The 26,090-nt window shown below is 43.9% G+C and overlaps 3 protein-coding genes across 7 annotated transcripts in view; 2 read left to right on the top strand and 1 right to left on the bottom strand.

Annotated features, from left to right (window-relative positions):
- plcb1l (phospholipase C beta 1-like) overlaps positions 1 to 13,710 on the top strand; it is a 243,685-nt gene extending 229,975 nt beyond the window's left edge. The window contains exon 33 of one of the 3 annotated variants that reach the window (XM_084082847.1): positions 10,588 to 13,710. In XM_084082847.1, the coding sequence (XP_083938973.1) occupies positions 10,588 to 10,812 (225 nt within the window). In that variant the 3' untranslated portion in view covers positions 10,813 to 13,710. The remainder of the gene's footprint in view (positions 1 to 10,587) is intronic. The other 2 variants (XM_084082848.1, XM_084082849.1) reach the window with 2 other exon arrangements.
- LOC311063514 (hatching enzyme 1.2-like) lies at positions 2,070 to 3,291 on the bottom strand. Its single transcript, XM_084082994.1, has one exon. The coding sequence runs from the start codon at positions 2,866 to 2,868 to the stop codon at positions 2,284 to 2,286; it is 585 nt and encodes a 194-aa protein (XP_083939120.1). The 5' UTR covers positions 2,869 to 3,291; the 3' UTR covers positions 2,070 to 2,283.
- A 3,889-nt stretch (positions 13,711 to 17,599) lies between the features above and the next one.
- plcb4b (phospholipase C, beta 4b) overlaps positions 17,600 to 26,090 on the top strand; it is a 114,935-nt gene continuing 106,444 nt past the window's right edge. For 2 of the 3 annotated variants that reach the window (XM_084081851.1, XM_084081848.1), the window contains exons 1-2: positions 17,600 to 17,749; positions 24,941 to 24,985. The gene's annotated coding sequence lies outside the window, so the exon portion shown is untranslated. The remainder of the gene's footprint in view (positions 17,750 to 24,940; positions 24,986 to 26,090) is intronic. The other variant, XM_084081849.1, reaches the window with a different exon arrangement.

Here is a 26,090-nt window from a genome sequence, read left to right as displayed (position 1 = left end):
GACCCAGTGTGTTATTTTGCTGGCCTCTTGACTAGAACATACGGAATAAGATGTTCCCCACCCCACACTGCTATCTCAATGAATTTCATATGCAATCATCATATACTATTAAAGTAGACGTTTCATGACATTTCGAACCTCACCGGCTCTTCATCAGATGTCTGATGAAGAGCCTGTGAGGCTCGAAATGTCACGTCCAAATGGTGGAAACCAATCCATTTTCAACTTTGGAGCATGATCCAATGTGCAGACTTTATTGTTTTGATATAAAAATCTACCCTTCATAAGTAAAATCTCTGAAAGTCTTCCAACAACTCGGTAACATTTTAACCTCAGACAATTACTTTGATAACTTCCACTCTTGATTTTGCCTACATGGGAGCTCTGAGACTCTCCTTATTAAAGTTTGTGTCTAAACACTGATTCTGACGAAACTCCCATCCTACTGCATCTTAGCGCTTCATTCAACTCTGTAGAACAGGGGTCGACTCTGCAAGTACGTTTGGCCTAGGGCCATATATGGTATACTGCATATTTTAAGCCATTACATGGCAGGCCAGAACATAATCAATGGCTAATTTAAGAACTAGAACTTGCGACAGAAACCCTTATAAGACATGCATGTGGAGGAGGGAAGGAGACTGGGAGAAGCGTAGATAAACATAATTCAAAACAATAAACAAGGACAGGGATAGGCCCATTAATGGTACATTTGAGTTATGAAATGCTGTAAACAAGCTGGCTTTTATTTTGCCTTTTCCATATTGTGAATAATAAATGTGTATCATTTTTATTTTGAGAGGGACTGACTGCTTCTCTCTTTAAGCACGGCCACCTGGACTGACCATGTCACTTATATTAATAATTATATGACGGAATTATTCCTGGGCCTCAGTGACCCAACTCCCCCCACACATGCAACGTAGAAGTATGTTTTGGATTGTTCGCGTAATGGTTGTTTGCTATTAACACATTGACTGCCTGAATTATTTTCACTGCTTATTGTTATTCATGCCAGAGATTTTTCAATGAAAAAAAAAAAAGTACTCAGGAGCCGAGATACAAAATTTTTAGTTTTTTTGTTTTTGTTTTAAGTTAACAAGGAAGTGGATGAGAGTAAAGATCTTCGAAAATTCATATCTCCTTGGTCTTTGGGTCAAAACATTTTTAAAAAAAGTAAAAAATAAAAATAAAAAATAAAAATAAAAATTTGAAAAAATATTTTTTTGCTAAAATCGAGTTAACTCGATCTTGGCAGTCAATGTGTTAAGTATGTGTGTAGTAGTAGCCTACCTGAGTGGGAAGTCAGCCATCCTACCTATTGATTGCACTATGAGAGGCTCAGCGCCACAGTGAACCCTGCTGTCTGATAAGGTTGTCTGCAACTGTCGTTCACTCTCAACATGGATATAAGTAATAAGCATTATTCACGAGGGGTACATTCTCTATTTGTACATTATAGCTTATATATGAGACTGTCAGTCCAAAATAATTTGCTGGGCCAGATATTAATGCTGGTGGGCCAATTCTGGCCTGGGGGAAGCATGTTGCCTAGCACTGCTGCTGCTAAATAGACTGGAAAACTGGGTTGGACTTTCTGGCAGAATCCTTAATAGGTTCAAATCTTACATTATGCCTTTTACTCTACATTTTCACCTCAAAAAGTCTCAGAATGCTGGGACTGTTCCCAGTCCAACTAATTGTTCCCAGACTTAAAATAGGCAGAGTGTATTATCGTTATCATTTATTATTTATCGGTTGCTAATTATTATGCCAGTAAGTTGGAACAAACTTCCAGAGGATCCTGAGGCTTGTGCCAACTCCTTAACTACTTTGTTTCACGTTTGTTTCTGATCTAACCCATTAAGACCTGAGACTGATTCTACAATTACACACACACACACACACACACACACACACACACACACACACACACACACACACACACACACACACACACACACACACACACACACACACACACACACACACACACACACACACACACACACACGACGATGACTGAAAGACCCAATTACACTTTGTAAAGTCTGTGATGCACATTTTATTAATAACTTGTTCACGGTCGACTTAATGTATCATGTATTGATCATGATGACCACATCAAAACAGAGAGATGCGAGGCAGATGAGATGGCAGCTCACATTGCAGTTGGTTGGTTTCAATGTAATCATCCTCATTCTGTTATCTCACCCACTGTCCTCAATGCTAGCAGACATAATAGAGATAATGACAGAGATTTGTTTGACAGTATCAGAGTGATCACAGAGGCAAATCAAACAATCTGGAGATCGAATTTGATTTAGCCTTTTCAGTTTTTTTCTTGATCAGGTTTTTCTGTATTGCGTTTTGCCTTTGCTCAAGGAAGTCTTTGCATTCGTACAGCTTGTTAATCCTGAGGATGTCGATGTCAGACATGCCCTGCCTCTGGCCGATCTGCACGTTGGCGTTTGGGATGGGGGTGATGCTGTCTTTGCCGTACTGGATAGAGAAGGCCGTTTTACCGTAGTGCATGATGGAGGAGTAGCCATAGGGCGTGTCCAGGTTGTTGGTGTTCTGCTTGTTGAAGTTGTAGGCCATGTCGTTGTTGATGTTGTCCCAGTTGATGCGGGCGTACTGGTCACGGTCGCTCCTGGTCTGCTCGTGCTGGAAGCCCAGGGCACGGTTGATCTCGTGCTGGATGATGCCGTGGTACAGGCAGCCCATACGGTTCAGAGAGAGCACTTGCTTGCCTCCTGTTCTGCCTAGATCAGACCAGCAGCCATCGCTGTTCTCAATGCTGATGTAGTCGCCCTCGTCCTGACGTGGCTCAAAGCGGACACAGGTGTTGTCCTTGAAGGACTGCATGGCTCTTTGAATCTTCCTCCTGTCCCATGAAGTCGCTGAGAAGTGGTGTTAGTGTTCCGTGTAGAAATGTTATCTAGTCGGAATGAAAACGCAAGCTCACCACCGGAAGTGGAGCGGTGAAGGCAGACTTAAACCCCGTTTCCTTGCGCACAGGTCCTTCGTCGGCATTGTCCCAGAGTATAACTGAGGAGTAACGAACAGCAGAGGTCGCTGTTTTTCCTTTTCAGTTGTACTCTCTCGGGTTCCGAGATTGGAATCATGGTGCTGATGTCTGCCTGGACTCCAGATTCACTTCTTTCTTCCAGGATGGGATGGGCCTGGGAGAGGCCCAGCAGTAGCAGGAGGCTGAAAAAGATCTTCATTTTCTGGGTCTTTCAGGGGTCTTTCTTGGTCCCTGATGGTGCTGGAGATGCTGTGGAGAGGATGCTGGGAGCTTGGTGACTGAGTCTACTGAGTCCTTAGCTTTTATACTGACCTGTGTAGGTGTGTCATGGAGGATTAAGGGCTGTGTCCAGACCCCTAAAGCCTAAACAAACCTGTGAAGGCAGAACTCCTCAGACCAACCCGCTGTTTCAACAGCTCAGTCATTAAAGGGACAACTAGTGTTGGTTAATGGGGTGGGAAACACCAATACAAGGTTTGCATTACATGTTAGACATTCAGCTGACTCTAAATTAAACTTAAAACTATGTTCTGTTATCAGTGTAACCATATAACCATAACATTTGACCCGACTGTTACATTAATAAAGGAAATGAAAAATGCCATTATTCCATGCATAGATTTGGTATTCAGCCGACAGAGGTCAAACAATAGAAGACAGACAGACAGACAGACAGACAGAGACACACACACACACACACACACACACACACACACACACACACACACACACACACACACACACACACACACACGTCCCTATGACTGTACGCATTGACAGCTTGTAGATCGGCTATTTTCGCGTATTGTTTTAAGATTAGAGCATTTGAAGTGGTCACACTAGCAATATGTTCAGACTTCAGAAGCATCTTCCATAGAATCTTAATAGTCTGAGATATTTCATATAAAAGCAAAGGTTAAAGCCTCAATCTGTGATTTCTTCACTGCATGGTTGGCAGTATGTAGAACAGCAGGAACAATATTACATCATTTAACATAGGCTATTGTGTTAATTGTTTAGGAATCAGCGCTAGTGTGTGTGTGTGTGTGTGTGTGTGTGTGCGTGTGTGTGTGTGTGTGTGTGTGTGTGTGTGTGTGTGTGTGTGTGTGTGTGTGTGTGTGTGTGTGTGTGTGTGTGTGTGTGTGTGTGTGTGTGTGTGTGTGTGTGTGTGTGTGTGTGTGGGGGGGGGTCTCCGGGGGTCTCCTTTCACACCGTTTCACAAATCTAAATCCCACATTAGGACTTGGCCATTCAACATTATTTCAGTTGTGAGATTTTATTCTACTTTAATCCATGAGTACCTCTTGTGACAAGAATCAAATGACAAGGATCTAAATGTCTCCATAGAAGAGTAGGGAGAGACCACCCTATGGAGACCCCCCAGTTGTGTTACATTTTATCAACATATCTACATATATTTTATATTTGAGTTCTGAGTTTTTATACTGACCTGTGTAGGTGTGTCATGGAGGATTAAGGGCTGTGTCCAGGCCGCTAAAGCCTAAACAAACCTGTGAAGGCAGAACTCCTCAGACCAACCCGCTGTTTCAACAGCTCAGTCATTAAAGGGACAACTAGTGTTGGTTAATGGGGTGGGAAACACTAATACAAGGTTTGCATTACATGTTAGACATTCAGCTGACTCTAATTAAACCTAAAACTATGTTCTGCCTTTAACATTGTAACCAAATAACCATAACATTTGACCCGACTGTTACATTAATAAAGGAAATGAAAAGGCCATTATTCCATACATAGATTTGGTATTCAGCCGACACAAAGGTCAAACAATAGAAGACAGAAAAGACAGACAGACAGACAGACAGACAGACAGACAGACAGACAGACAGACAGACAGACAGACAGACAGACAGACAGACAGACAGACAGACACACACACACACACAGCCTTTTTCGTGCCAAAACGTATTTGGCCGCAGACCCCCATCTGAAGATGTTTTGTGCCAGGGACCGCCTGAAGAGAAGATTTGTGTTTCAAACACTTTTTAAGATTTGTAGATCTGATATTTTTGAGAACCACTGTTCTAAACCAATGTTCTAAATCCTAAGAGTTTTCTGAACAACACAGTTGCTTTCCTGGATTGAATGGGTTATGCCCATGTTATGTTTCATTTCTGCCATTTTTAAGGTTTAAAAAATGTACGTTTTTTTAACTACCGGTATCTTCCATAAAATCTTAATAGTCTGAGATATTTCATATAAAAGCAAAGGTTAAAACCTCAATCTGTGATTTCTTCACCTGGTTGGCAGTATGTAGAACAGCAGGAACAATATTACATAATTTAACATAGGCTATTGTGTTAATTGTTTAGGAATCAGCGCTAGTGTGTGTGTGTGTGTGGGGGGGGGGTCTCCTTTCACACCATTTCACAAATCTAAATCCCACATTAGGACTTGGCCATTCAACATTATTTCAGTCGTAAGATTTTATTCTACTTTAATCCATGAGTACCTCTTGTGACAATAATCAAATGACAAGGATCTAAATGTCTAGAAGAGTAGGGAGAGACCACCCTATGGAGACCACCCAGTTGTGTTACATTTTATCAACATACTCTACACATAGATTGCTTAAAACAACATTTTATTCACTTAAAAGTTATGGATTGAAGTTTTAATGAAGACTTCACTGCCAGTGACCTGATCTGATCTGTCATCATGTGTTGTTTACCACGTCCTCGGCACTGACCCACACTGTGGACACCTGACATAAGGTGTCAGTGGGGAGGTGATGACGATGTCGTTAGTGATGATGAGGAGCCGAGGACCATGCCAGAGCCCTGTTGGTCTTCTATCCCCCGCCAGCCTTCCATCCATCCATCCATCCATCCCTCCCTCCATCCTCCCTCCATCCTCTCTCTCTCTCTCTCTCTCTCTCTCTCTCTCTCTCTCTCTCTCTCTCTCTCTCTCTCTCTCTCTCTCTCTCTCTCTCTCTCTCTCTCTCTCTCTCTCTCTCTCTCTCTCTCTCCATTCTGGAAATTTCTAATCACCCCCATCTGTCCCGTCCCTCCTCCACACCCTGGGTGATAACAGAGTGCTGCATTCCACTGCCCAACTCTAAGCTGTTTATCACATGCACCCCACACACACACACACACACACACACACACACACACACACACACACACACACACACACACACACACACACACACACACACACACACACACACACACACAGACATGCATGTACATTACTGTACTGTACATACAGTATCTACACAAGAACATTCCCACACACACATAAGCATTAAGCACACACTTTCACATACGTACATGTGACACAAGTACACCTACGTACACATTGTACACACTCATGCATGCGTTATGTGCACGCACATACACGCGCACACACACACACACACACCTTCTGACGCTGCCAGGGTCTTCTGGCATTCTTTACCCTCCAGCTCCCTTCTCCTTCACATTTTGCAAAGTGTCATTAGATGGGAGGGAAATGACAGCTTTAATCAGAGAGTGTTTGCATCCTGGTGGTTAATGGCACACACACACACGTGGCGTGGTGGGCAGACAGTCTCTCCCTCCCTTTAAGTAGGTCATGCGCAGTAGAGAAGGGGGGAGAGAGAGAGAGAGAGAGAGAGAGAGAGAGAGAGAGAGAGAGAGAGAGAGAGAGAGAGAGAGACTGCAGTTCATCTCCAGCCATCTGGTGGAGGTGTGCTGGAGATCTGCTCAGTGAGACCCACGCAGAGGGTGTGAACAGAGAGCGAGAGAGAGAGAGTGTGAAGAAAAGGAAGAGCGAGGGGACATCTTGCTGGGAAGGTGACCTTGAGAGGGCTCTGTGCCCCCCCTCCCCCCTCCCCCCTCCCCTCCCACCACCACCACCATATCTGAGGAGCTCCTCCACACAGAGTCAAGTGGTCTTTATTATTACCTCTCTGAGACTGGGTTTAAAGCACTTCATAACCACTCTCACCTCCATCATGGATGACCGACTAGTCTAGCCAATCTCTAATGATTTGTTTTCATCTTAAAAAACAAGCGTGGACTCTTCTAGGTGCCAACTGTTCCAAACAACAAACAAACAATCACAGCTTCCTTCTGGGCTTTCTGTAATTACATTTTCAAGGGTGCCAACAAAAAAAGTCCCCCAGGAAGACCCCCCTCCTCCCCCAAAGTATTTTGTTGAAACGCTATGCCAGGCAGCCTAATTAATGCATTGGTTCACAAAGTGGGGTCCCCCAGGTGTCCTTGGGGGGGTACCAGGGGGTCCCCAGCCAAATTAGTTAATATAGCGTCACAATAATTTTAACTGCTTTAACCATAGTTTATACTTTGGCTATTAAAACATAGTTCATCACACACTTCGTGCCACGCTATGAGCTTGTGGATCTGCCATTTTTGAAACATCCCTGGCACAAAATACTTTTGAGATGGGGGGGGGGGGTCCGCAGCCAAATACATATCATTGACATGAAAAGGTTTGAGAACCACTAGCCCAATGAACACTCAGTGACATATTAGGCCCATACAGTGTCCTCACGGACAATATCTGTAAGATGCTCAAAAGACCTGCACAGAGAACTGGAAGGTGTGATGGGCCTCTCCTCTGGCCTCCCCTCTCTTCTCTCCTCCCTGCCTCTCCTCTCCTCTAATCTGTTCTCCTCTTAACGTTCAAATTAATCTGAAACAATGAATAATAATAAGATTGCACCTTGAACGTTGAACGTCGTCTCTGTCGGGTGGAAACCTCATATGTACAAAACTTTTCAAGATTAAAAGTTTTAAAAAATAGTAAAAGTAGCAGATCAACAAGTTCAAGTGCGTTTCGAGCTTTCAGATCTGCTACTTGTGATACGTGTGACGCTGTTGTAGGATCAAGTGGGGCGTTCATTTACGGGGAAAAAAACACAAAAAGTTAAAATATGGAGATAAGAGTTTCTGCCCGACAAGCAACAACATATCATTTGAGGTGTCAGTGCTGGAACCAACTAGAACTGACGTGTCCTTGGTGCATTTTTGCACCCAGGCTGTTTGTTTACACCTCAGCCTGAGGCAGAGGGTTGTAGAATTGCCCGGTGTGAAGTGCAAAGCGCTTTAAAAGGGGCCTCATTAAAATGTTATTAGCTCCAAGGACAAATTGTAATTTAGTTTAGAGCGATTTACAGTAAGCAAGGACAACGCAAGGTAATACATCAAATGCATTGAAATAGTAATCTACTAATAAACTAATACATAAGTAAACCAAGAACCTATCATCAGTCTAACTGTAGAATATCCACACAAAAAAACGAAACGATAATCTGTACATTGAAACTATACACACTATAGAATGCCACGTCAACAATGACCTGGCATCTGTCTACATAACATGCTATCTAAGTTACATTTTAGCCTTTGCATAAGCATGCAAGGTCGTCAAGGCTAGGGCAAGTGCTACGGCAAGTGATACGGGCTAAGGTGTCTGAAGAGGTGAGTCTTCAGATTACGGCGGAGGATTGGGAGTGCGTGAGTCTGCTGTTCTAAGTGCAATGGGGGGTTCATTCCACCGTTTGGGAGCCAGAAGGGAGAAGAGTCTGGGACGTGGTGGAGTGTTGTTGTCCCGGATGTTTTAGCGAAGGTTCTGACAGCTTCCCTGTGTTAGCTGATCTGAGAGAGCGGGAGGGGTTGTATAGGGTTGGATCAGGCTTTGAAGATATGGGGGTGCCGTGCCTTTGGTTGCTTTGTAGGCCAACGTCAGTGTTTTGTACTCTTGTGCGGGCAGTAACTGGGAGCCAATCGAAGGAGCGGAGAACATTTTGGCTGGTTGAAGACCGAGCGTGCTTTGGCATTCTGGATCATTTGGAGAGGCTTAAGTGCACATGCCGGGAGGCCAGTAAGGAGAGAGTTACAGTAGTCAAGTTTTGATATGACTGATGTCTGGATCAGGAGCTGGGCTGACTCCAGCTGACTTAAGCACAGGGCTTCAATGACAAAATATCTTATCAATACTTGCAGGTAAAAAATGCTTTTGTTTGGGACGGCTTGTGTTGCTGACGATGAGCCGATGTATTGAGCTGTGAGCGTCTGACACGGTTCATATTAGCTGCTTTTCTTTTAATTATGAGTGTCCCGAGGGAGTCGGCTGGGGTAGTTAAACAGAGGAATCAGCATTAAAGCAATTATTGGATCAGAATGAAATGAATACAATCTTGTCATCTGTAATCATTGGGGGCATCTATGCCTGGGAGAAAAACAGCTCCTCAGACTCGTGTCTCGGTGTGTCTGAGGGGAGTGTTAGATCACGTTTATTTGAACAGCTTCGGTGGTCTAGCACGCTGGTTCTCAAAGTGGGGTCCGGGGACCAACTAGGGACCTTACCGGTCCATTTTGGTTCCATTACACTCTCAGAGTTATGGGGGTCCATGGCATAACGAACTGAGGGTCCTTGGCATTTTTAAACGTTTGAGTTCAATTACACCCAAAAAATCTGAACTTTGAACATTCAGTGGATTTTCTGTGGTCTGGGGTTTTCTGAATAATTAGGCTGAAAAGTAATCTGACCTTGGCCCTTGGGCAGTGAAGTCACAGACCATTAATCCCGCGCACTCTCCTCCTCGCCCCTCCCCTCCCCTATCCTTTCCTTTGGGGAAGGGATAGGGCGACACAAGCAGCGACACTCGCAGGCAAAGATTTCTTTTTTCATTGCAGTTGAAAAGGCTTTAGAAATAATTGTACAATGTGACACTTTCTCTGTTCAGAAAAGGCTTCAGAAATGTGAGAGAAAAACACCTGCCATGGATCACTGGAGTGGAATTTTTGGTTAAAACCTTTTATACACGTTTGAAGGACCACGACAAAGACTTTTTTTTTTTTTATAATTTTTATCCTGCGATTTTTGTAACCCATTTTTTTCACCCGGTGCCAATTTCCTAAGTGATCCTGGGCGCTACACCAGCCCTACACCAGCGCTGAACCAGTCCCCCACAGCCAGGGAGGCCAGGGCAGAGCTCATGCTTCCTTCAGTGCATGAGAGCCAACTGACCTTCTTGTCACCTGACAGGGGGGAGTTTCCCTGGTTGGACGTAGCGCGTGGAAGGAACACTCTATTCCAACCAGTTCCTTTCCCCTCCATCAGGCGCCCGGGCTGTCATGGGGGAGGCGGTATAGCGACCAGGATTACTACATGTTTTTGTGAGGGTATTAACTACCATAGGAGACACGGGGAGAACATGCAAACTCCACACAGAGTAGGCCCTTTCGCCAACCCCACCCTGGGTATGGGCGCTGATGAGCGACAAAGACTTTTAATGTGTGGTAAAACTGAATGTCATGAAACCTTTAATGTCGTTATGGGTTCAATTCCTGCATACAACCTTGTGGCAATGGTTATCCTCTCTCTGCCCTCCTTCCTGTTCACATGTGGCTAATTTCATGAGTAACAAAGTAATATAACACATTACTTACTCTGTGTGTGTGTGTGTGTGTGTGTGTGTGTGTGTGTGTGTGTGTGTGTGTGTGTGTGTGTGTGTGTGTGTGTGTGCGTGTGCGTGCGTGTGCGCGTGTGCGTGCGTGTGTACGTCTGTGCCTGTTACGCAGCTGCAGAGCGATTTGGACCAGGAGTACCAGGACAAGTTTCGCCGGCTGCCCGTGGAGATCCAGGAGTTTGTTCAGGACAGCAGCAAGGCCAAGCTTAGCGACGGCGGCTTCCAGGGCAGCCTGTCCATCTCCTCCACCATGGAGCGGCTCAGCCACAAGGCGTCCCAGTCGGAGGACGACACCGAGGAGGGCTCGTCGGAGCGCGTCTACGACACGCCCCTTTAGAGACTGTTGCTCCGCCCCCTTTTTCGATTCACACTGGACCCCCCGATTCGCTGGCAGCGTCGTCCGCCGCCGCGGCCAAACGGATCTAGGCTAAGACTGCCGCCCCCCCCCACCCCACTCCCCCCGCCTTCGGTCCTAATGTTAACCAATGGGAGGATTATGCCGAATCTGAACACCGGCGGTTTGGTGAGTAGAGGTCGTCTCTGACCCTGCCGTGCGGTCTGGTCCAGAGAACCACCCTGTAAATAACTTCTTTTTTTTTGGTTGGTGTATTTTTGTCGATGTTGTCGAGCTCCGCGGAGCGCTGTGTCTCTTTGGGTACGGCCGCAGGATGTGTGACGAAGCACTAACTTTTTCACAGGAAATAACTTACTTGAACTATTGCACAGAGAGAGAGAGAGAAGACTTTGTTTGATTTTCTGGGTGTTTGTTTTTTTTAGGTTTTAAATTTGAATTCTCACAACTGTTGTTGACCGTAGTGGTTGGTCGGTTAGTTCAGTCGGTCAGACGGACGGACAGATGGACGATGGTCGCTGGTGCCAAGGTTTAGAGTTCACGGTGCACTTCTAGTGGACGTTGGCTTCGCAATTCGTGACGCCAAGTGAAACGGGAGTCAAATTGTAATCTAACCACTACAATATTCAGCCTTTTGCTTCCATCCCTCTAATGCCTGATTTATACGTGGTTTGTGCGCCGGAGTCACGTGCCGAAAATAGCCGGAATTGTGATCTTATGGACCGGCTGTTTTTGTATAAATCATGCTTAAGGATTAGATCCACTATTTGTGTATGTATTTGCACTAACTGCTTCCCACATAACCATGTACATTATGAACTCGTATTGTAACCCAGAGGCACAGGAGGCTAGCTGGTTTTTAATTCTCACAGAAGTAGGCCTACACGTGTTGCTGCTATTTTGTTTTAATACCGTTGGTTTTGCTTTGTGCAACACCTGACACAGTGAGATCATGCGGTATGTTGTCATGTTGTCGTTTTTTTAAGTTTTTTTATTGACATGACATGACATTTTAACGGGCGGTCCTGCAGAGGGCGGATATATGAAGAAGTTGTTGTACAGTACGTGCATGTATTTTGAACAACTGTACATGTTACAGTAGCGCTGTAGCAAAAAAAAAAGGAAGGAAGAAAAAAAGACACTAATTCACTGTAAATTTGCTCTTGTACAGATAATTCTTATCACTGACCCACAAGATTTCAAATAATTTAATCTGAAAACCACACTTGACTGTACTGCTGCCCCTTACACTGGGAACAACAACTGAATGAAATCAAGGACATCAATGACCTGTGTCTTTTACCCTCGTCTCCTCGAGGTTAACTCGCCGTTCTAACATGAAAGGTGAATGTCGTGAGATCACCTTTGTTTTTGTAAAAGTGCTCCCCCATCTGAGTAGTTGGCTTTACTACAGTAGTATTACAGTAGGCCAGTGGTTAGTTCTCAAAGTGGGGTCCTTGGGGGGGGTTCCAGGGGGTCCCCAGTAAGAGTAGTTACAGCATCACATTCATTTTAACCACTGTATCCATTTATACGTTGGCTATTCAAAAATTGCAATTTTTTAATAGCCGAACATTTTTATATCGAACATTTTTTTTTAAATAATTTCATTTAATTTTCTTTTTGAATATAAATCTTCTCTTCTGGGTGTTCCTGGCACAAAGCATTTTCAGAAGTAGTCCACGGCCAAATTTGTATCAATTTGGGGGTCCTTGACTTGAAAACCTTTGAGAACCACTGCAGTAGGCTATACTTAGGGAGAGTGTGTCTGTGTGTATTGGTCGTCTGTACAGCGACAGACTGAGAAACACAGGAATCACTCTCTCTCATCGATCACAATATTAACTAGTAGCTAGAGTTTGAAACATTGTTTTTACACAGACAGTCCCTGATGCCCCATTTCTATCTGGTTCAAGCACCAGCGTTCTTCTTATCACCAACTGGTTTGTTCTAGGGCTGGGCTAATGTATCAACATTATATCCATATCGTGATATTAGTCTATATACTGTATAATCGTCTGGGATTTTGGATATTGTATTATCGTGATATGACATAAGTGTTGTCTTTTCCTGGTTCTAATCACTTTAGCCCTATTTATACTTTCAAAAATGTTTGGAAGTTTTAAAAAAGAATAGCGAAAAATGGTCATGGTACAAGCTTGACTTTTTTTTGTCACAATATGATATTATCATCAAAATATTAATATTGAGGTATTTGGTCAGAAATATCATGATATTAGATATTTAGATATTTGCCCAGCCCTATTTGGTTCCCTCTTTAATATGAGAGCCCTGTACTGTATATTGCCCGTTCAGTTCTCAAAACGAAGGAAAGGGATTTTTTTACCACTTCCTGACTGTCCAGTGCCATCCATCCAACTCACAGACAACAGTAAAAGTTTGAAATTGAAATATAACATTTCAACCAACTTTCTCTCAAAGTAAAGTTCAAAGCGACCCAAAGTAAACGAGTACAAATACATGTTCTGTGAGAGTCCCGTGCCTTTTTTAATTTCCCAATAGATTTGCCTTGTTTAATGTTGAATGTTTGAATTGTTTAAATTTGCCATTGTATTATATTCTATGAAGCTGTCTGATATTGAATAGACCCGTGTGCACTTTTTAGTATGTATGTCTACTGAGTAAATGCTTGTGATGAGCAGTATTTGAAATGTGTCTCATAAGAAGAGCGATGTCTTTTTAAAGTTTTTTTTTGTCTTGAAACACCTAATTTAACCCCTCCCCTCAATCCTCCTCATCAACCTAAATGTATGCATTCTGGATTTGTAAATGTGTGTATGACATAAGAGGATAAAACATGAAGTTGATAAAAAACATAGAGTAAAGGGAAATATGCTTGTAATTAGAAAAAAAGTAAAAATAAATGTGGCTATTATTGTACTTTGCTGATATGAACCCATGTGTGTCTTTTGATTTGTCACGGTGTGTTTTGTTGTTCCATTTATAGTTTAATTCATATTCCCACCGGGTGAGTATGTGTTAAACATTTCATACTGAAATGTGTTATTGCTGTCTTGTGTGATGTGTAATATCATGATAAACTAACTTGAGATTTCAGTGTTTGTAACATGCTACAGTAGTAGCAAAGACTGCGGGTTAACAAGAACCTGTAGCTAACATGACCGATTTGTCTGGAAAGGAAAGGTTATTTACATTTCTCATAAGCTTCCTTAATTAAGTATACAATGCGTAAGGGTGCCTACATCATAAATCTGTTAAATCTTTAACAGGCTAATGGAAAAAACACAGGTTAAAGAGGAAACAACAGCAGAATAGAGGGGACATTATTTCTCACAGACTGATTTTCCCTTGAAAGAACCATTAGGAGTGTGAATGGCTTTTAGATCTCAACATTCTTATCATTGATTAAACTATATCACAATGGACAACATATTTCCCAGCACTATGGTGAAACTCTATATCTGCACTATGACAGAGGTTCCCTGTCAAGCAATGATTAAAACACCCACTCAAGGTGTGTGTGTGTGTGTGTGTGTGTGTGTGTGTGTGTGTGTGTGTGTGTGTGTGTGTGTGTGTGTGTGTGTGTGTGTGTGTGTGTGTGTGTGTGTGTGTGTGTGTGTGTGTGTGTGTGTGTGTGTGTGTGTGTGTGTGTGTGTGTGTGTGTGTGCGCGCGCGCGCAGTAATGGAAGAAGTACTCCGATGTTTTACTGAAGTAAAACTACCAATACCGCAATGTAGAAATACATGTACGAGATGTACAAAATGTTTTGTAACTTATAGGCACATTTCACATCATATTCATCATATTACTGGCAGAGTCTACCCGGTCATCGAATTATAGGCTATTACGCGACAAAAACAAAACAATTTCCATGAATTCAAGGCTTCATGGCATGTGTAATTGATAGAAAATAAGTAATGTTTTGGGTAAACTACTCCTTTAATCTTTTTAATGGATTGTAATTAGTAATGCATTCATCACTTTAATGTTGCAGCTGGCAAGGGTGTGGCTGACTTTAATTACTTTATGTGCTGCTGGGGTAGCTCCACCTATAATAATACATCATCATTTATCAGTTAATGTATGTTTTGTATTAATAATTTAAATGTACAAATTACCTGTAAATGCATCTGTCAAATAGCTGTAGTGGAGTGAAAAGTACAATTTGCCTCTGAGTTGAGTGGAATAGAAGTATAAAGTTTAATAAAAAAATTGAATACTTAAACCCCAGCATCCGTATTGTGGGGAAAGCTTTAGCAGAAAATAGCAGATCGACAAGCTGAAAAGGCGTGGCAACGCAGCTTGTCGATCAGATATGGGCTTGACGATCAGCTACACTTGATTAGCTATTTTCTGATTTCCCCACAATAACAGAAAACAGAAAAGACCCCGGTATAGAGCCCGGAGGGACTCCGGTCAACCATATAGGGTTTAAGTGGTTAAGTAAAGCAAAAGTGGCTAAATGTAGCTATACTTTCCTGCGTGTGCGTGCGCCTCATTAAAGTGCAGCGGAAGGTGGGCTTACCTCGCTGGCCTACTTCCTTTCATCTCCTAGGTAACGGGAGATTCCGCCCCTGCCTCAGCAAGGTGAATTAGAGAGAGAAGAGAGAGCTCCCATGACTCAATCACTCACGCTGTTAACCCTTCCAAGGCCGAGCTGCCTGGGTTCACTTCACACCATGCAGCTCTCTGTGAAAACGCATGTCAAGCGGCAACAATTAACGCTCATGTAAAGGTCGCAGGGTCCAGCCAGGACCATTCGACCTGTGTCGTAGAGAGACAGGGGCGGACTGGCCATTTGGCATACCGGTGGGCTGCTGGGCCAGTGGGCCGGTGGGCCACCAAAAAAACAAAAAAATGTTTTTGCTCCCGTGTTATGATTATTACGGTCATTTCCAGGTCGCGCGGCCCAATTATTAGTTACGTTAATGTTTGGGCTGGGATGCTTTACAGCAGTGGCATAATTTACATAGGGTTACTGGGTTAAACCGTTGACAACCCCCCCCCCCCCCCCCCCGTTGACAAAACGGTGCGGGGGGTAGTGGGCTGGTTCGGACCAAAATGCCAGGGCTGAATTTTGGTCCCAGTCCGGCCCTGTAGAGAGAGAGAGAGAGAGAGTGTGTGTGTGTGTGTGTGTGTGTGTGTGTGTGTGTGTGTGTGGCTGCCATGTCCTTTTGTGGGCATGTGTGTATATGTATGTTTGTGTGCGTATACATGCATGCTTATACGTGCACGGTATTCTCCATAATTCTATAAGCACAGTATTCCTCTCAATCTCCTCAGCAGCCCCTGCAGTCTGGTCCCAGCAGGCAACAGGAGATAGCACTGCTGGCCTGGACGCCCCTAAGGCCTAATTTATGCTCCGTCCTCGACCGCGGTACGACGGAGCATAAACGTGTCTTGACAACGCTGTGACCAGTCGGAGGCCTGCCCTGCATGCCTACCACAGATGAGGAAGTGTGTTAATTAACCCCCGCGCGGGGTTCAGCACAGAAGGAGAGCGCCTATTTAATAAGATTCTCCGGCTTATATAAACAGTGACGCCTCCTCCCAACTCCCAGGAACGTCCCTCCGTCTGTCCATCTGCCGGGGGACGGGGGGGACAGTGGGGGGGGGGACGTCATGTCACCCAGCTCTAATGAGACATGCCATAGGACAGCAGTGGAAGAGACGGCGGGGGAAGTGGTTGGCAGGCAGGTACTGTGACTGGCCATGACACCAGCATTACAGACACAAACACACATAAACACAGACACATAAACGCACGCACGCACGCACAGACAGAAACACAGACACAGCCACACACAAGGCACATATACATTTCAGACAGGCACGCACACACACACACACACACACACACACACTCACATACAGTAGCACAGATACACTCCATACACAAAAAACGGACGCACACATGCATATCAAAGAAGATACACTGACATACATGTACACATGCATGCGCACGCGCGTGCGCACACACATGCACGCTGCGCGCACACACACGTGACGTATGCACGCTGCGCGCGCACACACACACACACACACACACACACACACACACACACACACAGCCTGTACACTACATTGCCTTAAAAGTTGACTTTTTTCATTTTCATGCATTCATTCAATCACCCATTCATTCCTTATTCGACATTACAAAGAGAGCTACTGTTCTGCGTCTGTTCCATCTCATCATCTCTCTGGAACACAGTTCAAATTAATCCCCCTTCTTCCTGTCATTGATTGACAGTGTGCACTGCTACAACAATCAGTCCAGTTGTTAGAGGAAGAAAAAACGTAGCAATGGAAGCAAGTAGGGAGACAGACGGGAGATGGATGGGGGAATGGATGGAAAGATGGAGAGAGGGTGAGGGAGGAAGGGAGGAGTGGATACAGGGAAGGGGGGGATCTATCTAGTTCTGCTGGATGAGTCACTCCTGCACGCAGGCGCGCTCCCTCCCTCTCCCTCCCTCCCTCTCTCTCTCTCTCTCTTTCTCTCTCGCTCCACCATGGTGAAGAGGAGGGCTTCCTCATCAAGCCGAATCAGACCACAATTCCCCACTGGAGGGCGAGTGTGATACAAGCAGAGAGAAGAGACGGGACGCATGCAGTGATAGGGATCTAACAGAAAGAGAGAGAGAAAGGAGAAAGGAAGAGAGAGAGAGAGAGAGAGAGAGAGAGAGAGAGAGAGAGAGAGAGAGAGAGAGAGAGAGAGAGAGGAAACAGCATCTGGAAGAGAGAGAGAGACAGAGACAGAGAGAGAGAGAGAGAGAGAGAGAGAGAGAGAGAGAGTAACAGCAGCTGGAAGAGAGAGAGAGAGAGAGAGAGAGAGAGAGAGAGAGAGAGAGAAAATCCCGGCCCCTGGACACTGCAAAGCATCATTTTTTCCCCTCCACCATCGGATTAAATCTGCAGCCCGTCCTGGATCAACCAACACAAGTAAGAACATAAAGCGATGTACAGATACAATGTAACAATGTTATGTATCTATCTACCGTGGCGAACACTAGTCTGATGATGTAAGTGTGTGTGTAGGAGGTGATGTGATGTGTGTGTGATGTTGATCAACTGTCCAGAGGTTTTCGGTGTTTATCCTCCCATCATTCAGATGTCTCTCTTTAACACACACGCACGCGCGCGCGCACAGCTGCCTAGGGAGTCACACTTATAGCATTCGCTATGCAGCTACTACTAGCAGAGCAGCCAGATCATCATCAGACAATATTATATTCATCCGATCATGTTTTATTATGGCTGTAGAATAATAACAGCGCTTCACGCTGGAGCACAGCTTGTGTTTTTCGGGTCCAAATGGCCTCAATTATATCAGCGAGAACTTGATGATGAATGTGTGCCGGGAGAGATCATTGATGTGTTCCTCCTCCTAACGGAAGCTAACCGCTAGCTCTCACTTCCAACGGTTCACTGACTGCATGCTGGCCGATGCAGAGTGCACACAGTGTCCGTGCAGGAGAGGAGTCACCCGGGCACCGCACACACACACACACACACACACACACACACACACACACACACACACACACACACACACACACACACACACACACATCACATGGAGGAGATAATGATAGCGTCCCTTTTAAGTGAACACACTGGGCTTGTAAACCTTGTACAGTACGTTGGTGTGTGTGTGTGTGAGTGTGGCGATCAGCGACACCTGGGCTCATTAGTGCGAAATGTGGACCAGTTGTGGTATGATAGTCGAACGATTATGAAGAGAATAAACACAGGAACAACAACTACTGTTCATGCGTGCCGCCTATATAATAGGCGCGCATCATCATCATCATGCTAACGTTACTGCTGCTAAGTTATGTTATGCCCATAATGTCTAGTAGCCTGTGATGTTTCTAGCCTTGGATCAAGACTATCGTATGTATTATTTTTTATCGATTTTGACATTTTTACTTTAGATATAAAAATTGATCAAAATACATTGTCTTGATCCGAGGCTATGTTTTTTTTTTTTTTGCTTCTATTAGGCCAAGGGTCTTCAACAGGGGGTCCGGGACCCCTAGGGGGTCCTCAGAGTTACTACAGGGGGTCCGCCCAATTTTTGTGTGATAGGATTTTTGTTTTATACCTTAACCACTTGAACCCTAGAATCCCTTTTCTGAGGAGAACTTTAGCCAAAAATAGCAGATCTACAAGCTCACAACGCCTCGCGCTGCGAGGCGTTGTGAGCTTGTTGATCGGCTATTTTTGGCAAAGAGGTATTAAGGTGTAGAAGGGAAAAAAAGCAGACCAAGTAAACAAAAAAAGTTGAATCTGAAACGCAATTGTATACAGTGTAGAGGGGGTCCCTGCTTCATTTCTCTCTCAGCTAGGGGGTCCTTGGCCTGAACACGTTGAAGACCCCTGTATTAGGCTACAGTACTGCACTGTTTTTGTCTTGTTCTAAAACGAGCTGAACGTTGTGCTGTGTTACTCTACTGAGACAGCATGCAGCAGAGCCTGTTTCTAGAGATGTTGTTATAGAATAACGGTATGCGTGTTTTGCATGTTGGAATATTGTTTTTTCTTTGGGATTTTGCCGCATCCGAAAATAATATGGATTGGCGTGGTTTGTTTGGTTTGTCACACCTGGGCAGTCTTGCACACTAACTGTGCCACCTGTTCCCAATCATGAGCACACACGCACACAGACACACACACACACACACACACACACACACACGTTTTCCCTCCCTGCTCCCCATCCTCTTATAATTCTAATTCCACTGGCATTTTGAGATTTCGCAATTGTTTCATACACTGGAAGAATTGTGTACATGTGGTAATCTCATGAACTAAACTCTAATCCAGTGAACTAGCCTTGGCAGTAGCCTGCCTATTGCTGTGGTGTGTTGGTTAATGTAATCTAACCTACTTGACATGCAGGAGAAGGGGAAAAAAAGCATTACACTCTAGACTACAGACAGTATTTTGTCAGCATAGCAGCCTATCTGATCTTTATACAGTCTTTTAGGGATGGTTGAGTAGGTGGGTGGGTGGGTGGTTAGATTTTTATATTGCTGCAATGTCCTTGTCCTGTGCTACTGCTGCAGGAGAAACCCGAACCATTACTCAAAAGGAAATGCGTTGTTTCTCTGGTTTGTTGACACTGCACTGTGGCATATAAACGCTTTGCTGGTGATTACAGAAGCAAACATTATCCACCCTCGCACAATAACAGTCCCTCACCTGTGGCTCAAAAACCCAACACTGTTAGTGATGAATATGGGTTTGCTAAGGAGCTTAACGGCTCACTGGGGGCGTGGAGGTGTTTTTCTATTTTGTTGACATTTGTTGGACTGGAGGGTATGGTAATTGTTAAGAGTTTGTTAGTGAGATGGAGGGGAAAAATACAGCACAGCTCTTAAGCCTAATTTATGCTTTGGCGATGCAAGGTATCAACACCTCCTTTCAGTTGGATATACAGTTATAGGCTACTGTAGATAATTTTTGTTGAGTGACACTGTAAGTTGAAGCATAAGTCAGGCTTTAAACCGACCGCACTGTCATCCTCTTTGATTTGACTAATGATGATGAGAATTTGCACGTTTTGCATTTTGCAGTTACAATTTAGTCGCTATTATCTGGAGCAGGGGTGGGCAACTTTGATGATGGAGAGGGCCACTATATTTCCACAATCCAGAGGGCCACATCGCATATACTGTCGGGCCATTCTGTCACACAAAAGTAGCAAAAATATCAGATCTACAAGCTCAAAACGCGTCGCACTGCGACGCGTTTTGACCTTGTAGATCTGATATTTTGCTATTTTTGAATTGGAATCCTGAAAAGTAACATTTTTATGTAATTTCAAATGCATTTAGTTATACTTATGTTAGCTTTATGAACTTAAATATAAATACATTGGACGTAATTAAAGCGGGTCATGTTTGCATGTTTGCAATTGTAACAGCTGAAATCAATGATATATCAGTATTCCGATATTAACCTGCGGGCTGCATTAAGTGAAGGTGGGGGCCGCATGTGGCCGTCAGTTGCCCATGTATGATCTGGAGTGAACAACAAACGGTGACATTTCGGTCGCATAAAACTCCTGAGCTTTAGTGTAACTCTGGGGGTGTATAAAATGACCGACAGTATACTGTAACTAAGTGTATATTTTTACTCCCCCAGCGTCAACACACAGGATTTAGAAGTGTATCTTGTTCAAGGATACAGGCAGGTCTCCTTGCTGCAGTCGGGACTGGATTTGAACTATGGTATTTGTGTAGTTTTATTCTCACAGACAGACTAGCCTGTCTGAACCTTGTAGAAAAGGCCACGAGAACAGGATGAAAACCACCTGTTCTACAAAGAGGGAAAATGTTTTTGTGCCGGCCGGGTGTGCTGATGTTCTTTCTCCAACGCAGCAGATTTATTATTCAATCTGTGTTGAAATTGGAAAGTTTTAGAGCGGCACAGTTGTATCTACCTCACCATCTCCCTCCTGACATTTAACCAGACGGAATAACAATATCTCTGTTATTATGAGTCACAGAAAAGGCATAAAAAGAACGAGATGCAGCGTGTGGATGCCAGCGCAGCATCTTTAACAGGGGAGCTCATGACCCAGGCCCAAAGTCGTAGCACACATATAATGTGTGTGGACACAATAGAGGTGCGAGTGTACGCGTATGTGTGCACACAATGATCTTGTAACCTAGTTTACTGATGACTGTGCTTCAGCACTAGATACAGGTCATTTTCTTCGGCTATCTCTTTCCCCTGGATCAGGGGTGTGCAACTTTGATGATGGAGGGGGACAGTATATTTCCACACTCACTCCAGAGGGCCACATTGCATATACTGTCTGGCAGTCACCTCTTATCTCCGTATTTTAACTTTTTTCGCCATTCTATGTTACACAAAAGTAGCAAAAATAGCCATTCTAAAGCTCAAAATGCGTTTTGAACAACATTTGGCGGTGAAAAGCTAAGTTAGACGAGTGGAGCATAGTTGGAAGAAATCTAGATTAACGGTCCATATCCTCCATCTGACAGAATCACTGCCCATGCTCAACCAAAACATTAACGAGGCAAGAGCTGTCTACTTTGTAGGCCTAATTAGTGACAACAATCGATGTTTAAAACCACCGACTGGCTGCTAAACCCTGCCCATCTTACTGCATCTCTTCCCCATTAGACTGTGAACATTTTCTGTCTTCCTTTGTTGACAAAATCAATAACATTCGATCTAATTTTTAACAATGTTGTTTCCTCTGATTCATCCCATCACACACCTGTCCTCTTGCCCCTGAGACATAATGCCCCCAAATTCCATAAAGAGGTCCTGTCTACCCTGGGTCCCCCCCAGCCTACTCCATTATTAAACTCTCTCTCACCTCTGGCTGTGTTCCTGATGGTTTTAAGATGGCGAAACCTATAAAAACACCTGCCCTTGATCTAACCCAAGCAAAAAACAACAGACCTATTTCGAAACTACCATTCATCTTCATTCTGAAAATATTGAAAAAAATGATTAGACAGCAACTCCTTGAGATCACTGAAGGACACAATATATACAATAAATTCCAATCCGGCTTTCGCCACCAACGTACTGTAGTACAGAAAGAGCACTACTAAGAGTGACAAATGACATCCTCATGCAGCCTGATAATGGTGAAATTTCTATCCTGGCCCTGCATGATTTAACAGCTGCTAGATACTATTGACCGCTCCATCTTGGTTGAATGTTTAAATAAGTGAGTTGGTATCTCAGGCTCTGCTTTAAATTGAATCGAATTGAATTGCATCTCTTACCATTGCTATCGGGAATATTGGTACTCTCCGTGACCGCCTGTCTGTTATTAAGGAAGAAACAGAGTCACTCAATTTCCTTCATCAAAATTCTGACAAAACTGATGTTCTTCTTATACATATATGTTTCTGAAGTGAAATCTTGTATTGGCCTTCTGGCCTCAATGTTAAACCCTTTTGAAGAAACCTGGGTGTAATCTTTGACCAAAATCTGAACTTTGACCGACACATAAACAAGCTTGTGCAAACTAGCCGTTTCTAACTCCAGAACATCGCAAAAATCGAATCAATATCAAAGAAATCTAGAATTACTAATACATACATACTGTACCCACATTTGTTTTAGCGCCTTGACTACTGCAATGCTCTTTTCTCCTGTCTCAGCCAAGCAGCCCTATCCTGCCTGCAGCTCATACAAAACACACTGCAGCCAGGCTGCTAACCAGAACCAACCATAGATCCCACATCACACCAACCAATCCTCACACACCAATCCTCGCATCTCTTCATTGGATAGTATAGAATAGATTTCAAGACACTGCTTACAAGGCTTGGGCTGCAGCGTGGTGGTCCAGGCACCCTAGGTTGCAATGCCAGCCTGACAGAGCGTCGCGGGTTCGGGTCTCGATCCCGACGACCTTTGCTGCGTGTCACTCCCCATCTCTCTCCCCATTTCCTGTCAGTCTACTGTCCTATAAATAGGCATAAAAGCCTTTTTAAAAAATGAGAAAAAAATATACTGCTTACAAGGCCCTATAGAATTGCGTAAATGTCAACTTTGCACACAAGATATCTCATAGGCAGATTGCAGGATGAACCTTACCCTACTGATCTTTCATTTCATTTGAAAGCTTTTACTGTTAATACCGTATGTTTAAATGCTTGACTGAATATACGTACAACATACCGATTCTGACACTGATGCTATTTTTGTTGTCTTGTTTCATAATTGCCTCACTTGTGAGAGCATGGAGCTCTTAGGATGCAACGTTGGTCAGTTCAAACCTCTGTGAGCAGTTGGGTGTGAGCAGTAGCACAACCTCTAGTGGCCACTTATTAAGACTTATTTTATGTATTTATTCATTTTATAAAGACCAACCTAATGACCTCATATTCAGTTGCAGGAAATTTAAGTGTGTTTTCTTGTGGGATGTCAAGTGGTCACCATCCATGTTTGTTTACCGGTGTACGACTTGTTTGAAAGGCTCAGTTACTCATTCACTCACTTGCCTCATTCAGTGAGGCCTTCATTCATCATGCGGCTTCATCATGAAGACCTGGCCTTCATTAGCTCCCCCGTCTGCCTCCATCTGTTTCTGTTGACTACAATAGGCTCTATCCACAGCAGCCATATTGTGAAGAAATTCACAAGTGTTGCCAATGATACTAAATGAAGGCTCGGTTCCATTCTGAAACAGAGTCAGGGTGCTGATGTTGTGCATGTTGGCTCACTGGAAACACTCTGCAACACCAGTGGGTCTAAAATTGGGGTTCATGGACCCTCATGGTTCCTTGAGGGGGTTCCAAATGGCCTCTTATGGGTGTGTAACTCTGAGAGTGTACAAATTACGGGTCCATTTGGTTCCATTTGACCACTCTCAGAGTTATGGTGGTCGTGGAAATTAAAAAGTCTGAGAACCACTGTGCTACTCTGAATGAAACAGAGCCTTCATTAGTATCATTGGTAACACCTGTGAAGGAAGTGATAATATGGCTGCTGTGCATAGAGCCTATGATCAGGTCTTCTGTTGCAGTGCCGTTTCTACTCCCAGCCACCATTGACAGCGCTATATCAGGACACCACATGGACTTATAAGGCCAGGGAGAGAGGATTCATGGGAGTGGTGGAAGCACACACCGGCAAACAGATGGAAAGAATGATGGACAAGGCAGATTGGCAGGCAATTTTCAGTCAGACTGACGGATAGACAGACAGACAGATGTGCTGTTAAGATTGTCAGACTAATATTTTCAGTGGGATTGACAGACAGTACCACTGCTGGTACAACGCTGACTGGAGGAGCCTCGAAGGCTCCGCTGTTTCTATCGCAGCAGCGCTCAACATATCTGCCCTTATTGTTAGCGTCTGACAAGTCAAGGCTGCGTGGAAGCCGTCTGTCGATATTGTAATTTACTGTGTGTTATCCTTGGCGGAGGAGAAGAGGAGGGGGCGGTGACGGAATGCGCTAGTCTCTCCACATTGCTCTGCTGCCCACTCACTGTACATGTCTAGGCTTTTAGAGATATCAGCCAAATAAGTCTACACTCTGATCCTCTCTTAAGTCTACTCTCTGATCCTCTCTCAAGTCTTTTATTTATATTTTACCTCTCTTGTCTTTTGTTGTTGTTGTCTCCACAGGCCGAGACATGAGTTTCTCCCCCTGAAGGAACTTCTACTGAACTGGTGAGTTTTTAATTTAAGGTCATCGTCTGCTGGTGATAAACAGGTCTTAAGCCTGATTTAGTTAGGAAATAGTAACCTGTCTACAAGCTCACAATGCGTTGTGCTTTGACAGGGTTGTGAGCTTGTAGATCGGCTATTTTTGACGCACGTCACCGGTGCACAACCAAGGATAAATCCGGCGTAAGGACCATCATCTCACATCCTTTGAACAGGACGTGTTTTAATTTAACATGATTCATCATCTTTTCCCAAGCTTCTAATTTATGATTAGAAGCTTGGTTATTAATACTCAGGCACCAGTGATGAGCTGAGTTATGGGTGAAACATGGAATCGAACAGGTGATTTGAATTACAATTCAATTTTGTCATTGAATCATCCTTTTAGCGATGCTGTATCGAGTACAAGAGTAACTTCACCACAATGCATGACTTTGTGAAATGTTATCTTTTGGTCTGCTGGATAAACATATCAAGTAACTTCAAGAAGCCTGTTTGGGTTCAGATAATGAGCATTTACTGTACCACCATTTTGTACTGTATTACCATATTTATTTAATTATGTATTTTCATTAATTTCTAAATTAATCACATCAAACAGCCTAATGGAAAAAATAATTGGCAGACGATTATTAAAATAATTCTCAGTTGCAGCCGCAAGCAGAAAAAAAGCCCTTGCCACAAAAACATATTTTAATGGCCACAAGCAGGCTGGGAAAAGGGATATTCTGAGATTATTTTGCATCCCCAACATGTACTGCAGCTACACAGTATCTGTCTTTTTCTGTTGAGTTGGAAGCAGACGGTCCAGAACTCTCCACAAAATGTTCAGTTGTGTCAGCGAGAGCAGGAAAATGACAGCCGAGTTATTGGATTTGCGCTGAGCGCTGGAAGCGGGGGGCTTAATTTCTCTGTGCGTCTCCCACGTAGGAGTGATGCACTCGGCTCCCTGAGCTTCGCCTCAGGCTCTCCAGGAGCCGTAGTTTTACAGCACCTGTTCTCAGCTCTGGTCCTGAGAGCCCAGCTAGGCTACCTCTAGCGCTCTGTTCTGGCCGGTCATGTACTTTACTGCATACAGCGGGTTCTGAGCTCCAGGCCTGCTAGTTTT

Source organism: Gymnoscopelus microlampas (genome assembly GCF_963454915.1).
Source record: "Gymnoscopelus microlampas genome assembly, chromosome: 16".
In the NCBI taxonomy this organism is placed as follows: domain Eukaryota; kingdom Metazoa; phylum Chordata; class Actinopteri; order Myctophiformes; family Myctophidae; genus Gymnoscopelus; species Gymnoscopelus microlampas.
The sequence above is the reverse complement of the archived record's forward strand: the minus strand, read 5'-3'. Positions and strand labels throughout refer to the sequence as shown.